The sequence below is a fragment of the Ochotona curzoniae genome, unplaced genomic scaffold (genome assembly GCF_017591425.1).
Source record: "Ochotona curzoniae isolate NIBS_2020 unplaced genomic scaffold, NIBS_Ocur_1.0 contig_1071, whole genome shotgun sequence".
Classification (NCBI taxonomy): domain Eukaryota; kingdom Metazoa; phylum Chordata; class Mammalia; order Lagomorpha; family Ochotonidae; genus Ochotona; species Ochotona curzoniae.
This window is the reverse complement of record NW_024464939.1, coordinates 22,189,800-22,207,722: the sequence shown is the minus strand read 5'-3', so window position 1 is coordinate 22,207,722 and position 17,923 is coordinate 22,189,800. Positions and strand designations below refer to the sequence as shown.

Here is a 17,923-nt window from a genome sequence, read left to right as displayed (position 1 = left end):
AGAGATGCAATATCTCTTCTAGAAGAGATCCAAGACTGCTTAAGTTTATCAAGCCAATAATAAGTTCAGCAAAAGTTTAATTATTTGGTGATGGATTGAGGCTGTGAAACTCAGTGATATAATCTACTCTGTCCTCATATCTTTCAGAATAATTTGTTAAAATACTAAAAATATCCTATGTATCTGTGTAGCTATTTAACTGTTTAATTGCCTTCTCTCTTCTCTCTTTCTGGTTCTGGCTCCTGTCTACTTTTTTTTTTTTTTTTTTTTTTTAAACTGGTATAACAGACATGCTTGATTGGTAAATAAAGCTTTTTGGGGTCAGAAGTTCATAGTCCCTTTGTTTTAAGTGATGTAGTGTTTACCTTAAACGTTGAAACTAGTTACAAGTTTAAAAGGTCTTTCCTAAAAAAAGAGGTATTCATGTGCAATTCTGACATTAGTGGTATATCTGGTTAACTTCCTGAAGACATAGAACATTTCATCAAATAGCTATAATTATTCAACATGTGTGTCCTTATCCCTAGTCAGTTTGTCTCATTTAGTCTAACTTGTGTTCCTTTGTTCCATAAAGAATATCAACAGCCCGAGTTATATACTAAGGAAAGATGTGCAAAAAATGAAACATTACGTAGAAGTTGAAGTAAAGTTATAAATATGTTTAAAAGGATTTATGTAGCATCAACAAAAGCAAAATAATAATTAAACCAAATATGATGGTGGAGTGTAAGTGGCAAATTACAGGAACAAAATTGAATTATTTAAATGTTTAAGGCCTGGAGGTTAGGCTTAGCAGTTAAAATGCTGTGTAAGATTCTCATATCCCACGCTATGGTTTGTTCAGTACATGGTTCTTGCTCCTGACTCACCTTGTTAATTCATACCCTGGGAAGCAAGCAGGTGATGGCTCAAGTAATTGGATCCCTGCCACTTGCATTAGAAACCTGGGTTGAGTTCTCAGCTCCCAGCTTGGGCCTGTAAAGCCATGGCCATGGCAGCATTTGGAGAACTGATCTGTGGATGGTAGCTCTCTGTTTCTGTTTTTCAGCTGTGGCAGAAAAGCAATATTTATTTGGGGGCAAGTTTATACAAACTAATTTTCCAGGATAGTTAATAATATGTATGAATGGTAAACATATTTATGATTTTTGAGACACTTATAGCCTTCTAAAATCTATCATAAAGGTCAAACTGAACATTGTACAGTTTATTTCTTTATGTATATCCTCTTAAGGTTTGAAAAATATAACTGTAGTTCGTCAAAATGTGCCCCAAGGCACAATACTATTTTATTCCTTCATTAGAGTTTAACATGATTACTTAGCATAATCCAAAGAAAATATGAGTGCTGACTTTAGGGACTCTCCAATTTGTTAGGTAATTGTTCCATAATTTTTGGCACCAAGATAATCCACATGTTGAAAAAGCAATTAATCATTGGTGTTAGTTATCAAGCTATGATTTTAGCTGTTTCCTCCCAAATTTGAACTCAAAATGAGAGTTCCTGATTTTATTTTTGTAATATTCTGATTCCTGTGATCAAAAGTTTAAGTATGCCAATCTAATCACAGTTGACCTGAGTTTCATGTTATTAGTTTTCTAAAATAAGTGATTTATGACTTAATGTTTATAAAGATAAATGGTATTTCTTCCACCCATGTTTTGATAAAAATATTTAGAAACTTTTAGAAACTCTGGACTTGTTATCTCAGAAATTTCTTGTTGTTAAACTAACATGAATGTAAATGTATTCACTATTGGAATTTGCATTGAGAATAGGCCAAAGTGAAAATATATTTAAAATTTTCTAACTAATATTTTGCAAACACTGACACAGGCCCTATCAGTTGTTAAACAGTAAATGATATAATAACCACGTCATAACTTGAACATAGTTGTTAGCTCTCATAAAAATGAGGAAAAGTAAAAGCCATTTTTTTGAGTGTATTTCTGTCTCTAAAAACAAACAAAACATCACACTGCTCACTAATATGTCTTGGGTTATGGTTAAAACAATCCAGGAAAACATAAAGAAACCTTGGAACCGAAGTCTGTGTTGAGTTTATTCAGCTACATATGGATACAGCACAGACTTAGTAATATAAATGAACTCTTCTCTGTATGCATGACTTATGCATCTGTACCTCATCACTCACAGGACAAGTTTTTGGAAACTGAACCCCTGCAATATGCAACACTCCAAACCCCATGGTTTCTCTAATTCACTGTAAAGTTACTTATGCTCCTGAACTGTGTTTATTTTCAAGTGGCTGCACTGTTAGGCAGTTTATTATTCTATTGGGCAATGCAGTGATGTTTTCAAAGTCCTGAATACCAAGTAGTCATACTAATTTATGAGAGCGATATTTAGAATCAGTCCCTTAAAGGAAGCCAGTGATGTCTGGTCTCAAAGCTTATTTTCCAAATTCAGGAACAATGGAGTATAAATAGCTTTTCTTTCCACTGGTTCCTTTGTTCTTAGCAAGACTATTTATTTAATTTTTTTTAAAGATTTATCTATTTTATTACAAAGTCAGATATACAGAGAGGAGGAGAGACAGAGAGGAAGATTTTCCGTCCGATGATTCACCCCCCAAGTGAGCGCAGTGCTTGATGCTATGCCGATCCAAAGCCAGGAACCAGGAACCTCTTCCTGGTCTCCCACAAGGGTGCAAAACTTTGGGCTGTCCTCAATTGCTTTCCCAGGCCACAAGCAGGGAGCTGGATGGGAAGTAGAGCTGCTGGGATTAGAACCAGCGCCCATATGGGATCCCAGGCGCATTCAAGGCGAGGACTTTAGCCGCTAGGCCATGCCAACGGGCCCAGGACTATTGATTTTAAAATGACAATTTGTGTGGTGTTACCTTAATTAACAGACAAAACATGTAGATTGAAGTACCCATTCAACTGGACAGTATATCATAAAAATGACATAAATGCATGAATTCTAAACTCTATAAACTTTGTTATTTAACTGTTGGAAATAGGGCCACAAAATATTAAGATGGGCAGGGAAATCCTGTAGTACCCTTGTTTCTGGCATCTTGCTGTTTCCCTTAACTGGTTCCAGTCAAATTCATTTTCATTTTCAGACATGTCTCTATTTCTGCTCCAGCCTGGCAACTAGCCCTTCTGGGCTCATTTTACTACTTAGGCATTGAGATTAAGTGTTTTAAATGACACATTTCCTGTATATAGCTGCCAAAGTGCTTTAGACATTATCTTTGAAAAATTTGAAACTAAACAGAAAGCAGACCTCACTTACGGTCTTTCCAGCTCCTGAATAGCTCAAGTCTGTATGATGATGTTTTTGCAGGAGAAAGCAACCCCAACTCTTATTTTCTGAATAATGGCAGCAAATCAAACTTGATTTCCTAACAGCTCATTGTTATTAATTGTAGCACTTTCATCAAAAGTGATGGAATACATTAAATGTTAAAGATCTCAAAAATAAACAGAAAAAGGCAGGGGTCAGTGGAAGAACAGGAGGAAAGGATTATCAATGTATTCTTTGAACTCATATGTAAACTATACTGAATTTTACTAATACAGGTAACAACTCCAAATAAAATGCAAATGCTTTCTGGGGCTGTTTACTGGTGCTTGTTTACTGAGGGGATCCTGTTGGCTGTCTCTGTAGCATCCATTTAAGCCACTCTTTAGTGGTTCCTTTTTAAGCTTTCTGCACATCAATTATTACATAAAATTCCGGTGTAGGGCTAATGACCCATGCAAGATTAATCACAGTGAAGTCATACTTATTTATAGGACACTGATAAGCAGCTGTTACCTGAACTAGATGGCAGGTTGTGCAAGCCAATATGGGGAAAACCAGCTTGAGGTTTAGGTCAACATATAGGGAACAGAGCTGAAAACGCTAACAGAATGTGTACTTGTGTCTAAAACGGGCAGGATTTTGGACTCAGAAATTAACTGAGCCTACCAATTCATTTAAAGTAACTGTTTTGGCTATTTTCAACTGTATCATCACCAAAACATCGTGACTTCTCAAAATGGGTCTAATAAAGTTAGGACTGAAAAACTCTTTTCTTGGTAACTCTTCTGTGAGCCTAGGTATTTTCCACCACATAAAGATACCTGAGTGAAGTAGGCTCACTGATACCAAATTAACTATGGTTAATTGTTTTTAGGCCTTACAGTGAAAACTGTTAGTATATTTTCATGGTGGTTTTATTGGTTTATTTGTTTTTTATCAAAATCTTAGCCATTCAGTCATGTCTGTCAGAAATCCACACCAGTTTGTCAGTGTGCCTAACAGAATGACACAATATGGCGTTGGTGTCACAGGAGAGAATGGGTTTTGGCTGTTCTTTGAGGAGAGCCATCTTTTAACAGTACAAAAACATAAGTCAGTTTGAGTCCACTGATACTGCATGGGGTGGGGAGGCCCTACTTAAAGATCTAAAAAGCAAGACCAATATATTACATTCATTAAGTGCCTAAAAAAGTTATTTGGATATTAATGTTAACTTGCTTTCTCACCTTAACCACCTTATTGCTAGATCTATTAGAAAATGTTTAGGCTTTACTTTCCTTGACATCTTGGCAGCATGCAATGTGATTCTTTTCAGAAGTTCTTACTCTTTTGCTCTTGTGGTCTCCCTTTCCTCTGCTCATTTAAAATTGTTTCCACAATTCAATCCAGATCTATCTTCATGTGCTTTATTCTGCTGGCAGGGGTGGAGAACATCTTCCTTGTGAAATCATTTTCTCTGGCTCTGTTAGGGCAGTTTTTATTTAGTCACTAGCTCTACTTTCTAGAAACCCATGAAGAGGGTGAAATGAAAATTAATTTTTTAATAACTGTTAAAGCGCAGGCAAACTGAACAGCTGATCATCAGTATGGCAAGTAAAATGTTAAAATTCTGTGACAACTACTAATTCAAAAAATATTTTTTCTCTCATACATAAGAACAGTAAAAGAGAAACAGTGTGATCCCACCCACAAAACAATGAAAGGACAACTTAATTTTAGAGTTTTATTTCAGGATGCTTCACAGCACCTTATACTTCTAAACACATTTTTGGTAACTGGTTAAAGTGTTACTTGAGTATTTTCTTTCAGGCAAAAACTAACTTTTCAGGCAGAAGTATTACTCTGACTCCTTAAGAGATGTTAATTTGATTAAACAGTTTATCCTTAATAACCTGAGACATCAATCCATGGATGGCTTCTATGGTAGTTTTGCAGCTGGAAAGAAAAAAACACATGACATAACGTCACAAACTGAAACTTTCAAGCATGCAAATTTCCCTACATTCCCCCATCAATGATTTTTCACTTTTATTCATATTCTCTGAGCCACATCGATATGATCTTTAGCCCTCTGCAGTATTTTTGCCATTCACTTATTAGAACTTTTACAATGGAATGAAAATGTAAATTTTGATATACTTCATCAGATATACATATTCCATAGTTATAGTTTGCTTCCAATGTGACATTAAATTCTGTTGCTCACTTTAAAAAATATTTATTTTACTTGGAAAGTCAGAATTAAAGAAAGGGAGGGAGAAGAGAAGAGAGAGTGCCTTCTATCTGCTGATTCTTTCCCTATAGCGCTGCAGTGGCCAGCTCCGGGGTGGTCTGAAGCTGGGAACAAGTAGCTTCTTTGTTCAGGTCTCTCACATGGTGGCAAGGACCCAAGGAGCTGGGCCATCCTCTGCTGCTTTCTCAGGCCATAAGCAGGGAGCTGGATCAGGAAGTGCAGCAGTCAGTATATGAACTGGCACCCATATAGGATGCTGGCACTGGCAGGTATGCCACCGTGCCAGGCCCTACTCATCTTTATTGCTTAGAATACTAAATAATTTCAGAGACTCCTGAATTTTTTTAAAAAGCAATCATAAATACCCTTCAAACAATTATAAGTCAAAAGTTAGCTAAGTGAGTACTTATATTTTAGAATTGAAAAAGTTAAGAGCAAGGAAGGGCATTTGCACTTAAACAGTCATTTGGGGTACCCACATCCTACATCTGAGTGGTTGAGTTTGAGCTTCAGTCATGTTCTCCATTTCAGCTTCTTGCTAGTGTACTCCTGGGGAGGAGCCAAGTGATGGCTTGAGCAGTTGGGGCCCTGCCACCTGTGTGGGAGACCTGCATGGAGCTCCTGGCTCCTGCCTTCTGCCTGCTTGCCCTGGCCCTTGTGGACACGTGGCAAGTGAACCACGTGTCTTTGCCTTCCAAATAAATAAAAATTTAAAAAACAACAACAAAGGAATCAATACTCAAAAAGGGAACGAATTCTTCTACAGCCATCTCCGAAGGGGACATTCTCCTTTTATGTCAGGACTTTTATCTTTTGTATTCTTTTTATATAACTGAAGCCATTTCCATAATGAAATTTTTTCTTCATTAGAGATTGGGATGTAAATGCAGATAACACTGCAAGTTATAGCCATAAAGACAGTTGAGCAAAACCACATACCTTTAAAACAAATACTGAAAATGAGACCAAATGCCAAAGCAAGTATACATTTTATCCTCTGACTGGCTATACTTTCTCAAATCCATGATAAAGATGAGACAGAATTTAATTCAAGATGACTTCTACAAGCAGGATTCACTTTCCTTTCCCTTCTCATTTTCCTATAGACCTATCTAGTTTTTCTTAAAATAGATAGTAATATATCAGTTTATATAGACTTGGGTATGGTTATCCTTTCTGCTCCCATACTACTTTTAAACTCAAATGTGTTGTGAAAAGTAACTTATTTAGACAGTCTTCTCAACTCTGTGTTGTCTACGCAGCTGAGGAGCCACAGGATTGTTTCACAGGTGATAAGAGAACCGATCTAAAGTTTGCTCCCAACAAACTCTTTGGAAAAATCTGGAGTATTAAGTTACTGTATGAAGGGTACTTTAAGAAGAATTGAAGAAATACATTCATTCCTGTGATATCTTAGGATTCAAAACTTCATCACCAAAATTGAAATTTGATAAATTTAATGAACACAATTTCCAATTTTAATTACACAGATGCTATATGACTATAAATCAGGAGATTCTTCTGGCAAAGGCTCTTTTTTTAAAATTAAAAGATCCATTACAAGACTATTTTTTTTTCTTTTAACTGGAAGAGGAGAGTGGGGTTGTTCAATACCACTATCAACATCTTTGACTTAAGCCTTTAATGATCATCTAAATCTCCAAAGTCCGAAATCTGCCTTTAACAACTTTTAAAAGTCCAAAGATATTTCATATTCAAATATCACTCTGACTAGGTTATAAGTAAGTTGAACTCTAACGAATTTGGACTTACTGTTATTTAAAAACTCAAAAAGAATTACTGGAAGGAATCATATAGATTTACTCTTACCTGTCTCTTGTGGCTTTGGCAAGTTTGTCTTCTGATTTCCGGTCATGTGTTTCTAAACCCAACATGAAACTCCCTCGTCCCAGCTGGGCTTCTGACTGCTCTAACTTTTCAGATAAATCAAAGACCTGACCAGTGGTATAATCTGCATTCTGTGGAGAAAATGGTATAATGTCGGGTACATGTGTCTACCAATTAAAGAAAACAAAAAAACAAAAACCCTGTTATGTAAACTAATTTACTACTATACAGAACATTTTGTTTACAAAGAATTCTTCTATAAGATCTGAGCATAATATTATTGAAGTAAAAAATCAAGCAATTTATGTAAAAACAAGCTTTTCAACTTGTGAAGTGGTTTAAATGCAAATGTTTCTTCTTGTATAATTTTAAGATTCAATCTTGGATGTTTGAGTTTTTATGTCTCACAATAACTGTTAATTTAAGAGGCTTTGGTCTACACATACCAACCCAGGTCACATACCAACCTGTTGCAGCATAGTGGGGAGGCCTGGGACATGCCTGCAGACCTCTTCAGAAAATGGGAGAAACTGGAAATTTCTACCTTAAGGCTTTTGTGAAAAAAATGAAATAATGTGTGCAAGCTCTTAGGCTGGTGCGCATGGCATCTAAAGAAGGCTTAATTATTGGTAATTAATTTTGCTATTGCTCTTGACCTTCTATAATTTGTGTGTAGAAGAATATTTTTAAAAATAACATTTGTTTACTTTTCTGGATAATAAGTTAAGACAGAAAATCTGGAAACTGTAGAGCGATGTAAAGAAGAAAAGAGACATCTTTAAGCCCTTCGCCTCACACACTATAACATTGACACTTGGGAAACAGGAATGTTATATTGTTATCTTACATTACATACTTTAAAAAAAATATGTTGTATGTGCACATTAACTAACATTTCAAAGTCATTTTTACTTTCAGTCTAAAATTAAAAAAAATCACAAAGATAAGTTGCCAAGTTTATATTATGTATCTTTCCTTTATTTCAGCAGATGAGTAAAATCATTGAGCAATTTGGCAGAAATCAACATGCTATTTTTGTTTTTAGTTTTTTATAGCATCTTTTTTTTTTTTTTTAAGATTTACTTATTTCTATTGGAAAGTCAGATATACAGAGAGGAGGAAAGACAGAGAGGAAGATCTTCCGTCCGATGATTCACTCCCTAAGTGGCCACAACGGCCAGAGCTGAGCCAATTTGAAGCCAGGAGCCAGGAGCCTCTTCCTGGTCTCCCACATGGGTGCAGGCTCCCACGGTTTTGGGCCATCCTTGACTGCTTTCCCAGGCCACAAGCAGGGAGCTGGACAGGAAGTGGGCCAGCTGGGATATGAACCAGCACTCATATGAGATTCCAGCACGTGCTGCTAGGCTACTGCCCTGGGTCCTCAACATGCTATTCTGTTTGCTCAATTTGAAAGACAGCCTACAGGAAATACAGCTTTACTAAACACAAATTGTTATGGCTGTCATCATACTTACCACTGAGGGTCCTTTAAAATGCTACCCATTCTTCTAATGATTATACAAAATTATGGTACTTTAAAAAAGATATGATTATATTAATTTTGTTTAAGGGAATCTAAATGGTTAAGGAAGTCAATATACATTTACCCTGTAGACTGGGACAAAAGCCTAAGGCTTATAGCTCTCTCTACATTTAGAAGATGAGCTAAAGAAGCCGTAAAAATATAAGGCAGTAGAAACAGTTACACTAATAAACTGACAGTAAAATATATCCAATCATATTTCAAATGCACAGAGAATGATCATAGGAAACACATTTCTTAAAAACAAATTTTTTTCTCTCCTCTGGTAGCTTTTAGGTTGTTACAATGAACTGCTTTAGTTGGGGAAAGAGAAAGTGAAAATAATTTATGTTTTTTTAGAAAATGTAGTATTGTCCTAAATGTGTATGTAAAACCACAGAAAGGGAGAAAATGTGATTGAACCTTTTGATTTTTAAAGTCTCCATATATGCAGTGCTAGAATACAAGGATGGCCATAGGGCTCAGTAGGTAGATCTGCTTGTCTTTATACAACGGTTCAGAGCGCACAGTGCTGTCTCCCCTTGTCACCAGGTGTCACTTATGGTTGCTATCAGCATACTTGCCTCTAAGGAAATCGCACATATAAATCACTTAGCAGTGGCCGGGACACAGGGCGCACTTAATAAATGTTGCTACCATGCTCACCTTCCTTCCTTCTACCTGCTACTTCAACCTTGACTGAGGGTAACGACAGAAACCTTGTCAGATTGTTTAAAATCACAGCAAATGGGTTCAGCTGGGGTCAGTTTCCAAGAATGCAATGTATCAAACAAAAATAATAATAGTTACTTATTGAGGCTTATTATATGCCAGGCACTTTGCTAAATGTTTTATATGAAGTATCTCATTTAGTTTTCACAGTATACTTAATGCTGTAGTGTTTTTTTTTTTAGTGTAAAAAGGCTCCCTTGCATTAGATAACTTTCTAATGGTCACTCAGAACTAGAGCTCATATCTGAATTCTTTTATTCTAAATTCCATGGTATTAATCACTATACATAATGCAATATGTGGAGTGGCCTACTTTTTAAAATGTCCTTCCTAAGTTCTAAATATAGAGTAGGTTGTTAGATAAATTTTCTTCTAAATACAGTGGGTTTTAATAATTTGGCAGACAATATTCAGGGACTTTTTCTTTCTCTTGCTACCCAGAGCCTACTGCTTTAAGACAAAGATCATCTCATTTCCCTCTGTGACTTCTCCATAGTTCTCATACTCGTGGGGGAGGTGCCTTCACTCCAGCTCAGCCATGAAGCACTTGATTTCCACCAGCCACTCAGCCAATTAACTCCCTTGGACAATAGCACATTGAAGAATGTCCACATGCCCCAAGAAAAGCCAGCAAGATACCACAAGGCCACGCCTAGAAAAAATGCTGGGATATATGCATGCGTGAATATGTGTGTCGATTTTCTGTTGAACATGAACTAAAGCCTAAAGTTCAAGTTATCATCTTGATTTCATGTTAACACTGAAATTGTAGTTGAGAGGAAATCAGAGTTGAGGACAAAAAACTAAGACCTTATAATATTGTTTAACCTTAGCTGTGTCCAAGGTAAGCCACACTCCTAGACCTTACATTTTATCTTTCTGCCATTCTTGTTTAAACCATTTTTTTTTTTTTTTGCTCTGCTGCCACTTGTGACCATAACCCTGCCAGAGAAATGTGCTACAATAAAAAAGCAAAATTTGGATCTTTTCCTCTACAGGCCTCTTGAAGGCAGTGGCAGATCTCATCCTCATGTGGCAACTCTTATTTGCCAATCAGACTTGGTATCTCCTGCATGTGACACGAGATCTTGAATTGGTCTTTTATCTTGAACCAGATATGCTGGAACTTAGTTCCGGTATTTTGGCCAAGTGATATAATGCCTTTATATCACCCTAGATTTCAGATATTAAAAAAGTAACACAATTCAGGTAAAATTTAAATGCATCCCTTGCAAGTATGATACTTACAGTAAGCAAACTAGAGGAACTCAGCGTATTTACCCAGTACTTATTCCACAAAAGCTCAAGTAATTTGCGATCCAAAGAGGATTTGAAATATGAGACTTCTAAGGCATAATATCTATGAAACAAAAGCACAGATTTAGTAAGTGAAAAACGATTGAGCTCTGTAAGTTATGGGTAAATTTAAGCAAAACTGCATTTCATATTTAGATAGTCATGCTTTAGTTTTTAGAAAACACAGAAGTAACCATGATTTCAAATCTTGTTTCTAAGTTATATTTTTCCTTCAATAAAGACCCAAAAATTCCAAAGGAGCTATTAACAAAAATCAGAACTCTGAAAAGGCATTTTTATTCACGCTACTGGGTCAGCTATATTTTTTGTTAGCATTTAAAAAAATACTGAAAACAAAATGTGAGTTACCTTTCCTAACTCTCGAACTGGGACTTACTGCCCATTTCCACTTTATTGTTGAGGTTTGAAATGTACCTTATTCCTTTAAGTATGCAGTAGTCTGACACGGTGTTTTTTATTGCTTTTAATTATGAATTGGTTTTGAACAATTCAGTATTATATCAGCTTGAAAAAATTGCTGATCTTTCCATTCTTTGGGGTAACTGCAAACATGGGACAGGTTCCATAGTAATACAGAATGCAGTTCTACATGCTAATGTGTTACCATATTTGTCATGAAAATGCTGTGTACATTTTTGGTGGCTCTGCCTTGCCATTTTTGCTGAATGCTAGGAAGCATCATGAAGCAAAAAACAGAGCTGTGGCAATTTGATGCAAGCTTGCTCTGGATTTCTTTGCAGAGAGCCCTCTCCTTCCTGCTGGCTTTTTTTTTCAGTAACTGAATAAACATATTTCCAACTCTTTGCTAATTGGTCCGGGAAAAAGTCTTTGCTGTGCTTGGGCCCCTTCTGCCGATGTGGGAGATCTGGATGAAGCTCGTAGTTTTGGCCTGGACCTGCCCCGACAGTTGTAGCCATTTGGAGAGTGAGCCAGCACATGGAATATCTAGCTTCTCCCTTTTCTCTGTAGCTCTCTCAAATGAAATAAATCTTAAAAAAAAAAAAAAAAAAGTAATTTTTGCTAGGAGGAAACTGGGTATTCTAAGAGCTGCACACATGCTATTGTCAAGCCAGTTCTGAATACATCCCTCAGTTGCTAATTTTATATTGGCAAGTATCTTACATCTTGGGACTGTTTGAAAGGCAATTTCTAGCTGAGATCAAAACAGTAATACAAAATCTGAACTTTATTCTGAATTCATACATTTATACTGTCAATTCAACAGATGTTATGAAGTGCAGTTTTTCTGAGCTTTGTTTTTTCTCATTTGTAAAATAAGAGGCTTTGACTGTCTCTCTTAGGCTTTTTCCTGACGATTCTGGTATCAGATATATGTTTTGGATCACTTACTGTTTGCAGTGCACACCAAAGTCTTCGATTTTATTAAGCGGGATGGTCTGGTACTCAGAAGGTCCTTCATCAGGAGGTTTGTAGCCCTAAACAAAACCAAAACATTATAGACAACAAAACAAAAAAACATATTGTGCTATGCAGCTTTCTGTTTACAGAACCTTAATTTTGAGGAGCCAATTATTCATATAAACATTGTAAGAGAAAGTATGTTGCCTCCATCTTCTCTAGTCCCATTTTTGTAGGATGCATTTGACTGAACCATTCATCTGTCTCACCCTTACATGATATACACCTGGGCTAATTTCACTTGTAGGATGCTACCAGGAAAGGAAATAGATATTTAGCTTGTTGTTTCTTCAGTCAGTGTTAGAATGCTTTGGGTACACAAATACTTAGTAGTAAACAAAGTTTGCTTTTCTGGTTAAATGAACAAAATGTAACATGCATTATTTTTTGCTATGAACAGTTTGTGGCAGTTTGATTATAATTTTAAAAGTACCGTTAAATTGTTTTAGAACAAAATCAAATACTAACCTCAACAGTATTAATTTATTTAAAAAGCCAAATGTTTGGAATTTGAAAAGTTTATAATTTAAAAATTACCTTTGGGTATGTTCTAAAGGCGCCAAGATTCACTTTCCCTGCAGATATTGTCCTTGTTGGGTCAATCTAAAGGAAAGGCATACTTAACATCAGCTGACTTAAAACCATTCCATGCTTCCAGTCATTTAAACATTACAACGCCCTTCAAAAAAATTCATGGAAATTCCAGAATTGTTTGCAACAAAAGAAACGTATCTTTTAATCCTATTTTTACATGAACTCTTTTTGAAGTACCTCCATAACACTGCACACACAGTAACTCAGTAGTAACCATAAAAAATTGCCAAGTCAAAAAACCACTGTGTTCAGTAAAATGACCAAGAACTAAATTGTCTCACAGCTTAAATTTAAATTTATTATATAATTTGAGAATATTTTTTAACGGTGCCTCAACTTTTTCTTTTTTTTTAAATTGGAAAGGCAGATATACAGAGAGGAGGAGGGACAGAGAGGAAGACTGTCCATTGATTCACTCCCTAAGCGGCCACATTGGCTAGAGCTGTGTTGATCTGAAGCCAGGAGTCTGGAGCCTTTTCTGAATCTCTCACACAGGTGTAAGATCCCAAGGCTTTGGCCTGTCCTTTACTGCTTTCCCAGGCCACAGCAGGGAGCTGGATGGGAAGCAGGGCCCCTGGGATTAGAACTGGTGCCCGTATAGGATCCTAGCATGTTCAAAGCGAGGATTTTAGCTGCTAGGTTTCTATGCCAGGCCCAAGTGCCTCATCTTTTTAAAAATGTTTTTTTTTACCCCCTTTTAATTGTTCTTTAAGATTAATGCCTTCCTCGTTGGAACCTGGATTGCATCTGAGGCACCGTGGATATAGCAGGAGCCACTTTAGCACTTGTGCTTCCTGACTTCAGTCAACACTGAAGGGAGACACAGTGCTTTGATGACTTTCATTTAATGCAGGGAAGCCAGGAGGGAGGTGCTCATCGACCCAGCTTGAAAAGGGCAGAATTCAGACTTAAAACTAGGCAGACTGACATTTAGCTGTGGTCTTTATCCCACTGTTTCTATGCCTCAGTATACCTGCTGCAGTGACTATGTGAAGAAAACCGGTTGTCGGGATACTTACTACCACTGCTACAAATGGCTCCTGGAACTGCTGATTGAGCATCTGAGTGCTGACATCAATGCCAGAGAGCCAGCAGCCGTAGCCCGGGTGGCTGTGGTACCAGCCAATCGCATTTTCAAGGCGGCCCACCTGTAAACAGAGACCACAACAGTGCTTGAGGTTCTCTTGTCATTTATCTGTTTACACAGCATGGCAAACTAACAGTACGCAGACTAGTTTAATAGCATATCTTGCTTTCAAGTTTTGATTTTGAGAAGAAATACATGTGAAAACTGCAAATTTAAAGTACAACTTCAGGAAGAGTATTTAGTTTTGTTTCTATTATTTTTCCTCTACGATCCAATTTCTCAGCTCAGGATTTATATCCACAGTCAGTTACTTACCTACCCCACTAGATAATCTTAATATATGTGTAGGTTAACAATATAAACACACACACATAACAGTATGATACAGCTTTATAATTTGCTTTTTCAAAGTATTCTGGATTTTGCTTCAGATTAGTCAATATGCAGGTAGCTACCATTTGTTTTACTTTATTAAAGGTTCATTTATTTTTGCTGGAAAGTCAGATTTACAGATTTACACTGGCTCACTCCCAAGTGGTCACAATAGCTAGAGCTGAGTGAATCTGAAGCCATGGGTCAGGAGCTTCTGCTGGGTCACTCAAGCCAGTGCAGGGCCCCAAGGCTCTGGGCCATCCTCTACTGCTTTCCCAGGACACAAGCAGGGAGTTGGGATGGGAAGTGGAGTAGCCGGGATACGAACCAGTGCCTGTATGGGGTCCTGGTGCATGCACAGTGAGGATTTAGCCACTGAGCCATGATGCAGGGTCTGCTACTTTTTTTTTTTTTAAGATTTACTTATTTTTATTGGAAAGTCAGATACATAGAGAGAAGGAGAGCCAGAGAGGAAGATCTTCTGTCTGATGATTCACTCCCCAAATGGCCACAATGGCTAGAGCTGCACCAATCGAAGTCAGGAGCCAGGAGCCTCTTCTGGGGTCTTCCATGTGGCTGCAGGGCCCCAAGACTCTGGGCCATCCTCCACTGCTTTCCCAGGCCACAAGCAGGGAGCTGGATGGGTAGTGGGGCTGCCGAGACTAAAATTGGTACCCATATGGGAGCTTGGTGTGTGCAAGGTGAGGACTTTTAGCCACTAAACTACTGTGCTGGTCCCTGCTACTTTTTTTTTTAAGGCTCTGATGACTATATCATAATTTATTCAACTGGTTTTATTTTAAGAAACAATTTTTTCCGAATTTCTGAGTTTAAACAAGTCTGATCATGAGTCTGAGAGTTGGGAGGAGAAACAAGCCTTTTATGAGGCTTATGCTCACATGTATTTTATATAGATATTACATTACAAAATATAAAATCTAACACTGAGAGGACAGCTTTGAGTTCAGAATCTCATTAATTTACCCACTGTGACCATATTTTAAGAAACAAGATTTTTACCTGTTTGGCGTTTTCTATGTATGCAGCCATGTACTCATACGCAGCAGCCTGAGCATTTACTCGGGTTTCAGTGCCCTCTACAGGCAAAGCAAAACTGTCCATAATGATCATGGTTTCACCATCCACCTTCCCCAGCATCAGGCCCATCACTTCCAAGTTGCCTCCCGACCTGGCATGCATCACCATTTTCAGTAGAGCCAACGCTGAGATTTTGCAGTACTTAAAGTAATGGTGACTACAAATAAAACCATGGCATAATTATATTTCTTATGTGAAGTAAAATATCCAGTCCCTCCCCTCCCCAAATAATAATTACTACAAGAAATTACATTGATGTAAGGGGTGAGAAGAATGTGGGAAGAAAATGGAAGCAGTAAAGGACAGACTACCTGCATGGGTCTGGAAATACCAACCATGTTACCATCCTGCAAAATATTCCCCCTTGGGAAAGGAAAAGTTAGAACTAATTGTCCCTATGCTCCCAACACGCTATACACAGGAGGAAATAACACAATCAATTCTATAGACTTTTTCTGTATTAATTTCTAAAGATTAAATCTCTTATGGTTGTATCTAACTCTGCTTAGGCCTAACTTTTTGGACTAATGGTTTAGAATGCGGGCTCTGACATCTGCATGCCCAAGTTTCTCCGAATTCCTTAGCTGTGACCATAGGATAGCCACTTAATGTTTGTGTGTCTGACATTAAACTGTTTCAGCATAAGAAGGGCTATTCCACAGTTCTTAGGGCAACATGAAATGTTTAGCTTTAGTGCCTGACTCATCCTAAAACCGTAGTAACTATATTTTCAGTAGTATTAGTGTCTCTTGCAGAGACACTCTCAAACAACTCACACACTCTGCACTCTCAAACAACAGTATTTTGAAGGGTGTGGCTTCCCGCTATGATAGCAACCTCAAAATGCAAGAATGTCTCTCATATCTTTAGTTCTCCCGCGATCACTACTTCTGATTATATCAATGGTGGTTGTAAGTAAACTTTGAAGTCTGACACAGCCCGTAAAATATGTACTCAAAGCTGCAATCAGACAGTGCGGCAAACTGATGGCCTCCAAACCTTCAGCAGATGAGCTCACCCTAAAATGTGCAGCCTGCTATAGGAGTAGGCAACCAGGCAAGCTAACAAGCCTGGGCGCAGTGGTCCGCTGGCCAGGGCTGCAGAGTCAGCTCCCTGCCACTGGAAAAGCCCATGAATTTCATTCCCAGCCTGGCCAGCCACAAGCTGAAAAAATATGGAGGTCTGGTGTTAGAAGTCATGATGACAAAACTGAGGCTCATATTTCAACTGGGAAGAGAATAACTATTATTGTGCTCCTAGGACATGCTTTCTAGAGTCATTTTTATGCAACATCTCATCTAATCACCAAAAACAGGCAGGTCTTAGTTCTATTTTACAGATGAGCGAAGATGGACAGATAAGTTTTTCTAAGGTCAATCAGTTAGGGATAATTGTGAGACTTGGTCTTACATTTACTACCACAGTAATTACATGTATTTTCCTTCTTTTTTTTTCTTATTACAAAAAGGAATCACAGTACAGTATTGGATGTCATGAAAATTAAACGACATGGAAATCCTTAAATCATCATCATCTTCAAAAAGATGGTTCAGAGCTTTTTTAAGACACTTGAGCTCCACACTTAACCTCTGAAAGCAGCTGCAGTCCCTGCCAGGGACCAGCTGAAGCCCCCGTCAGGGCCCACACAGGAGTCGAGGCAGACAGGCAGACAGGATGGTAAAGGATGGTGCAAAGCGAGAGCCACTGCTCGGGGGTCGTCCCTTGCATCCTCCGGAGGCAAACGAGTTAGACAGAACAGGGAGTCACAGCAGGCCTCCCGGAGGAGCTGACACAGCACGTGAGGGGATAAAAGTGGATCCGAATCTCTCTCCGGTGCACAACCTCCCCTCCTCTCCCTCCCCCGTTCCAACTCGCACTCTCCCACCCCGGGGTCTCCAAATCTCCGACCGCCCCCCGACCCTCCCCTGAGCGTCTCCAGGGACCTTCTTACTCCTTAGTCCAGGGCTTCGCCGCCAAGATTTCTTGCTGCTGTTTCTTGTCGTATTTGTAGATCTCATCGATACTTTGTGTTTCCTGCATGTTGTTGGCCAGTTCCCAGGTCTTCTGGGCCATTCCGCTCCCGGACGCCGCCATCGCCGAGGAATTAGAAAAGCTGTCGCCTCCGCGACCGAGACGCAGCTTGACTTCACTAGGTCTCCGGGTGTGGGTTTGGACCTTTCCAATCTCAGGTGCAAACTCTCATTGCACTCTCCTGGCAGCCATGACACCCAACACCGGAGGTGAAGTTGGTACGGACCATTCGTGGGTGGAGGGGGCAGTCCGCGGAAGAGGCCAGAAACTGGCAGCTACTAGAATAGCTGCGGAGAGAGGAATATTATTGTGACTTAAACGAGAACGTATCATCTCGGAAAGTGTATGTACGAAACAGGGCAAACACAGTGATTTGGAATGGGAATGGTATAG

At 38.4% G+C, this 17,923-nt stretch overlaps 1 protein-coding gene across 2 annotated transcripts; it reads right to left on the bottom strand.

Annotated features, from left to right (window-relative positions):
• Nucleotides 1-4,986: 4,986 nt before the first annotated feature.
• COPS5 (COP9 signalosome subunit 5) lies at nt 4,987-17,923 on the bottom strand. 2 transcript variants are annotated; one of them, XM_040994735.1, is made up of 8 exons: nt 17,451-17,923; nt 15,422-15,656; nt 13,962-14,090; nt 12,886-12,951; nt 12,280-12,365; nt 10,861-10,972; nt 7,341-7,489; nt 4,987-5,212 (listed from the first exon to the last, which is right to left on the bottom strand). In XM_040994735.1, exons 1-8 carry the CDS (start codon nt 17,591-17,593, stop codon nt 5,128-5,130), a joined length of 1,005 nt encoding a protein of 334 aa, XP_040850669.1. In that variant the 5' UTR covers nt 17,594-17,923; the 3' UTR covers nt 4,987-5,127. The 2 variants fall into 2 exon arrangements, with proteins under 2 accessions (XP_040850669.1, XP_040850678.1); XM_040994744.1 differs by having other exon boundaries at nt 17,443-17,561.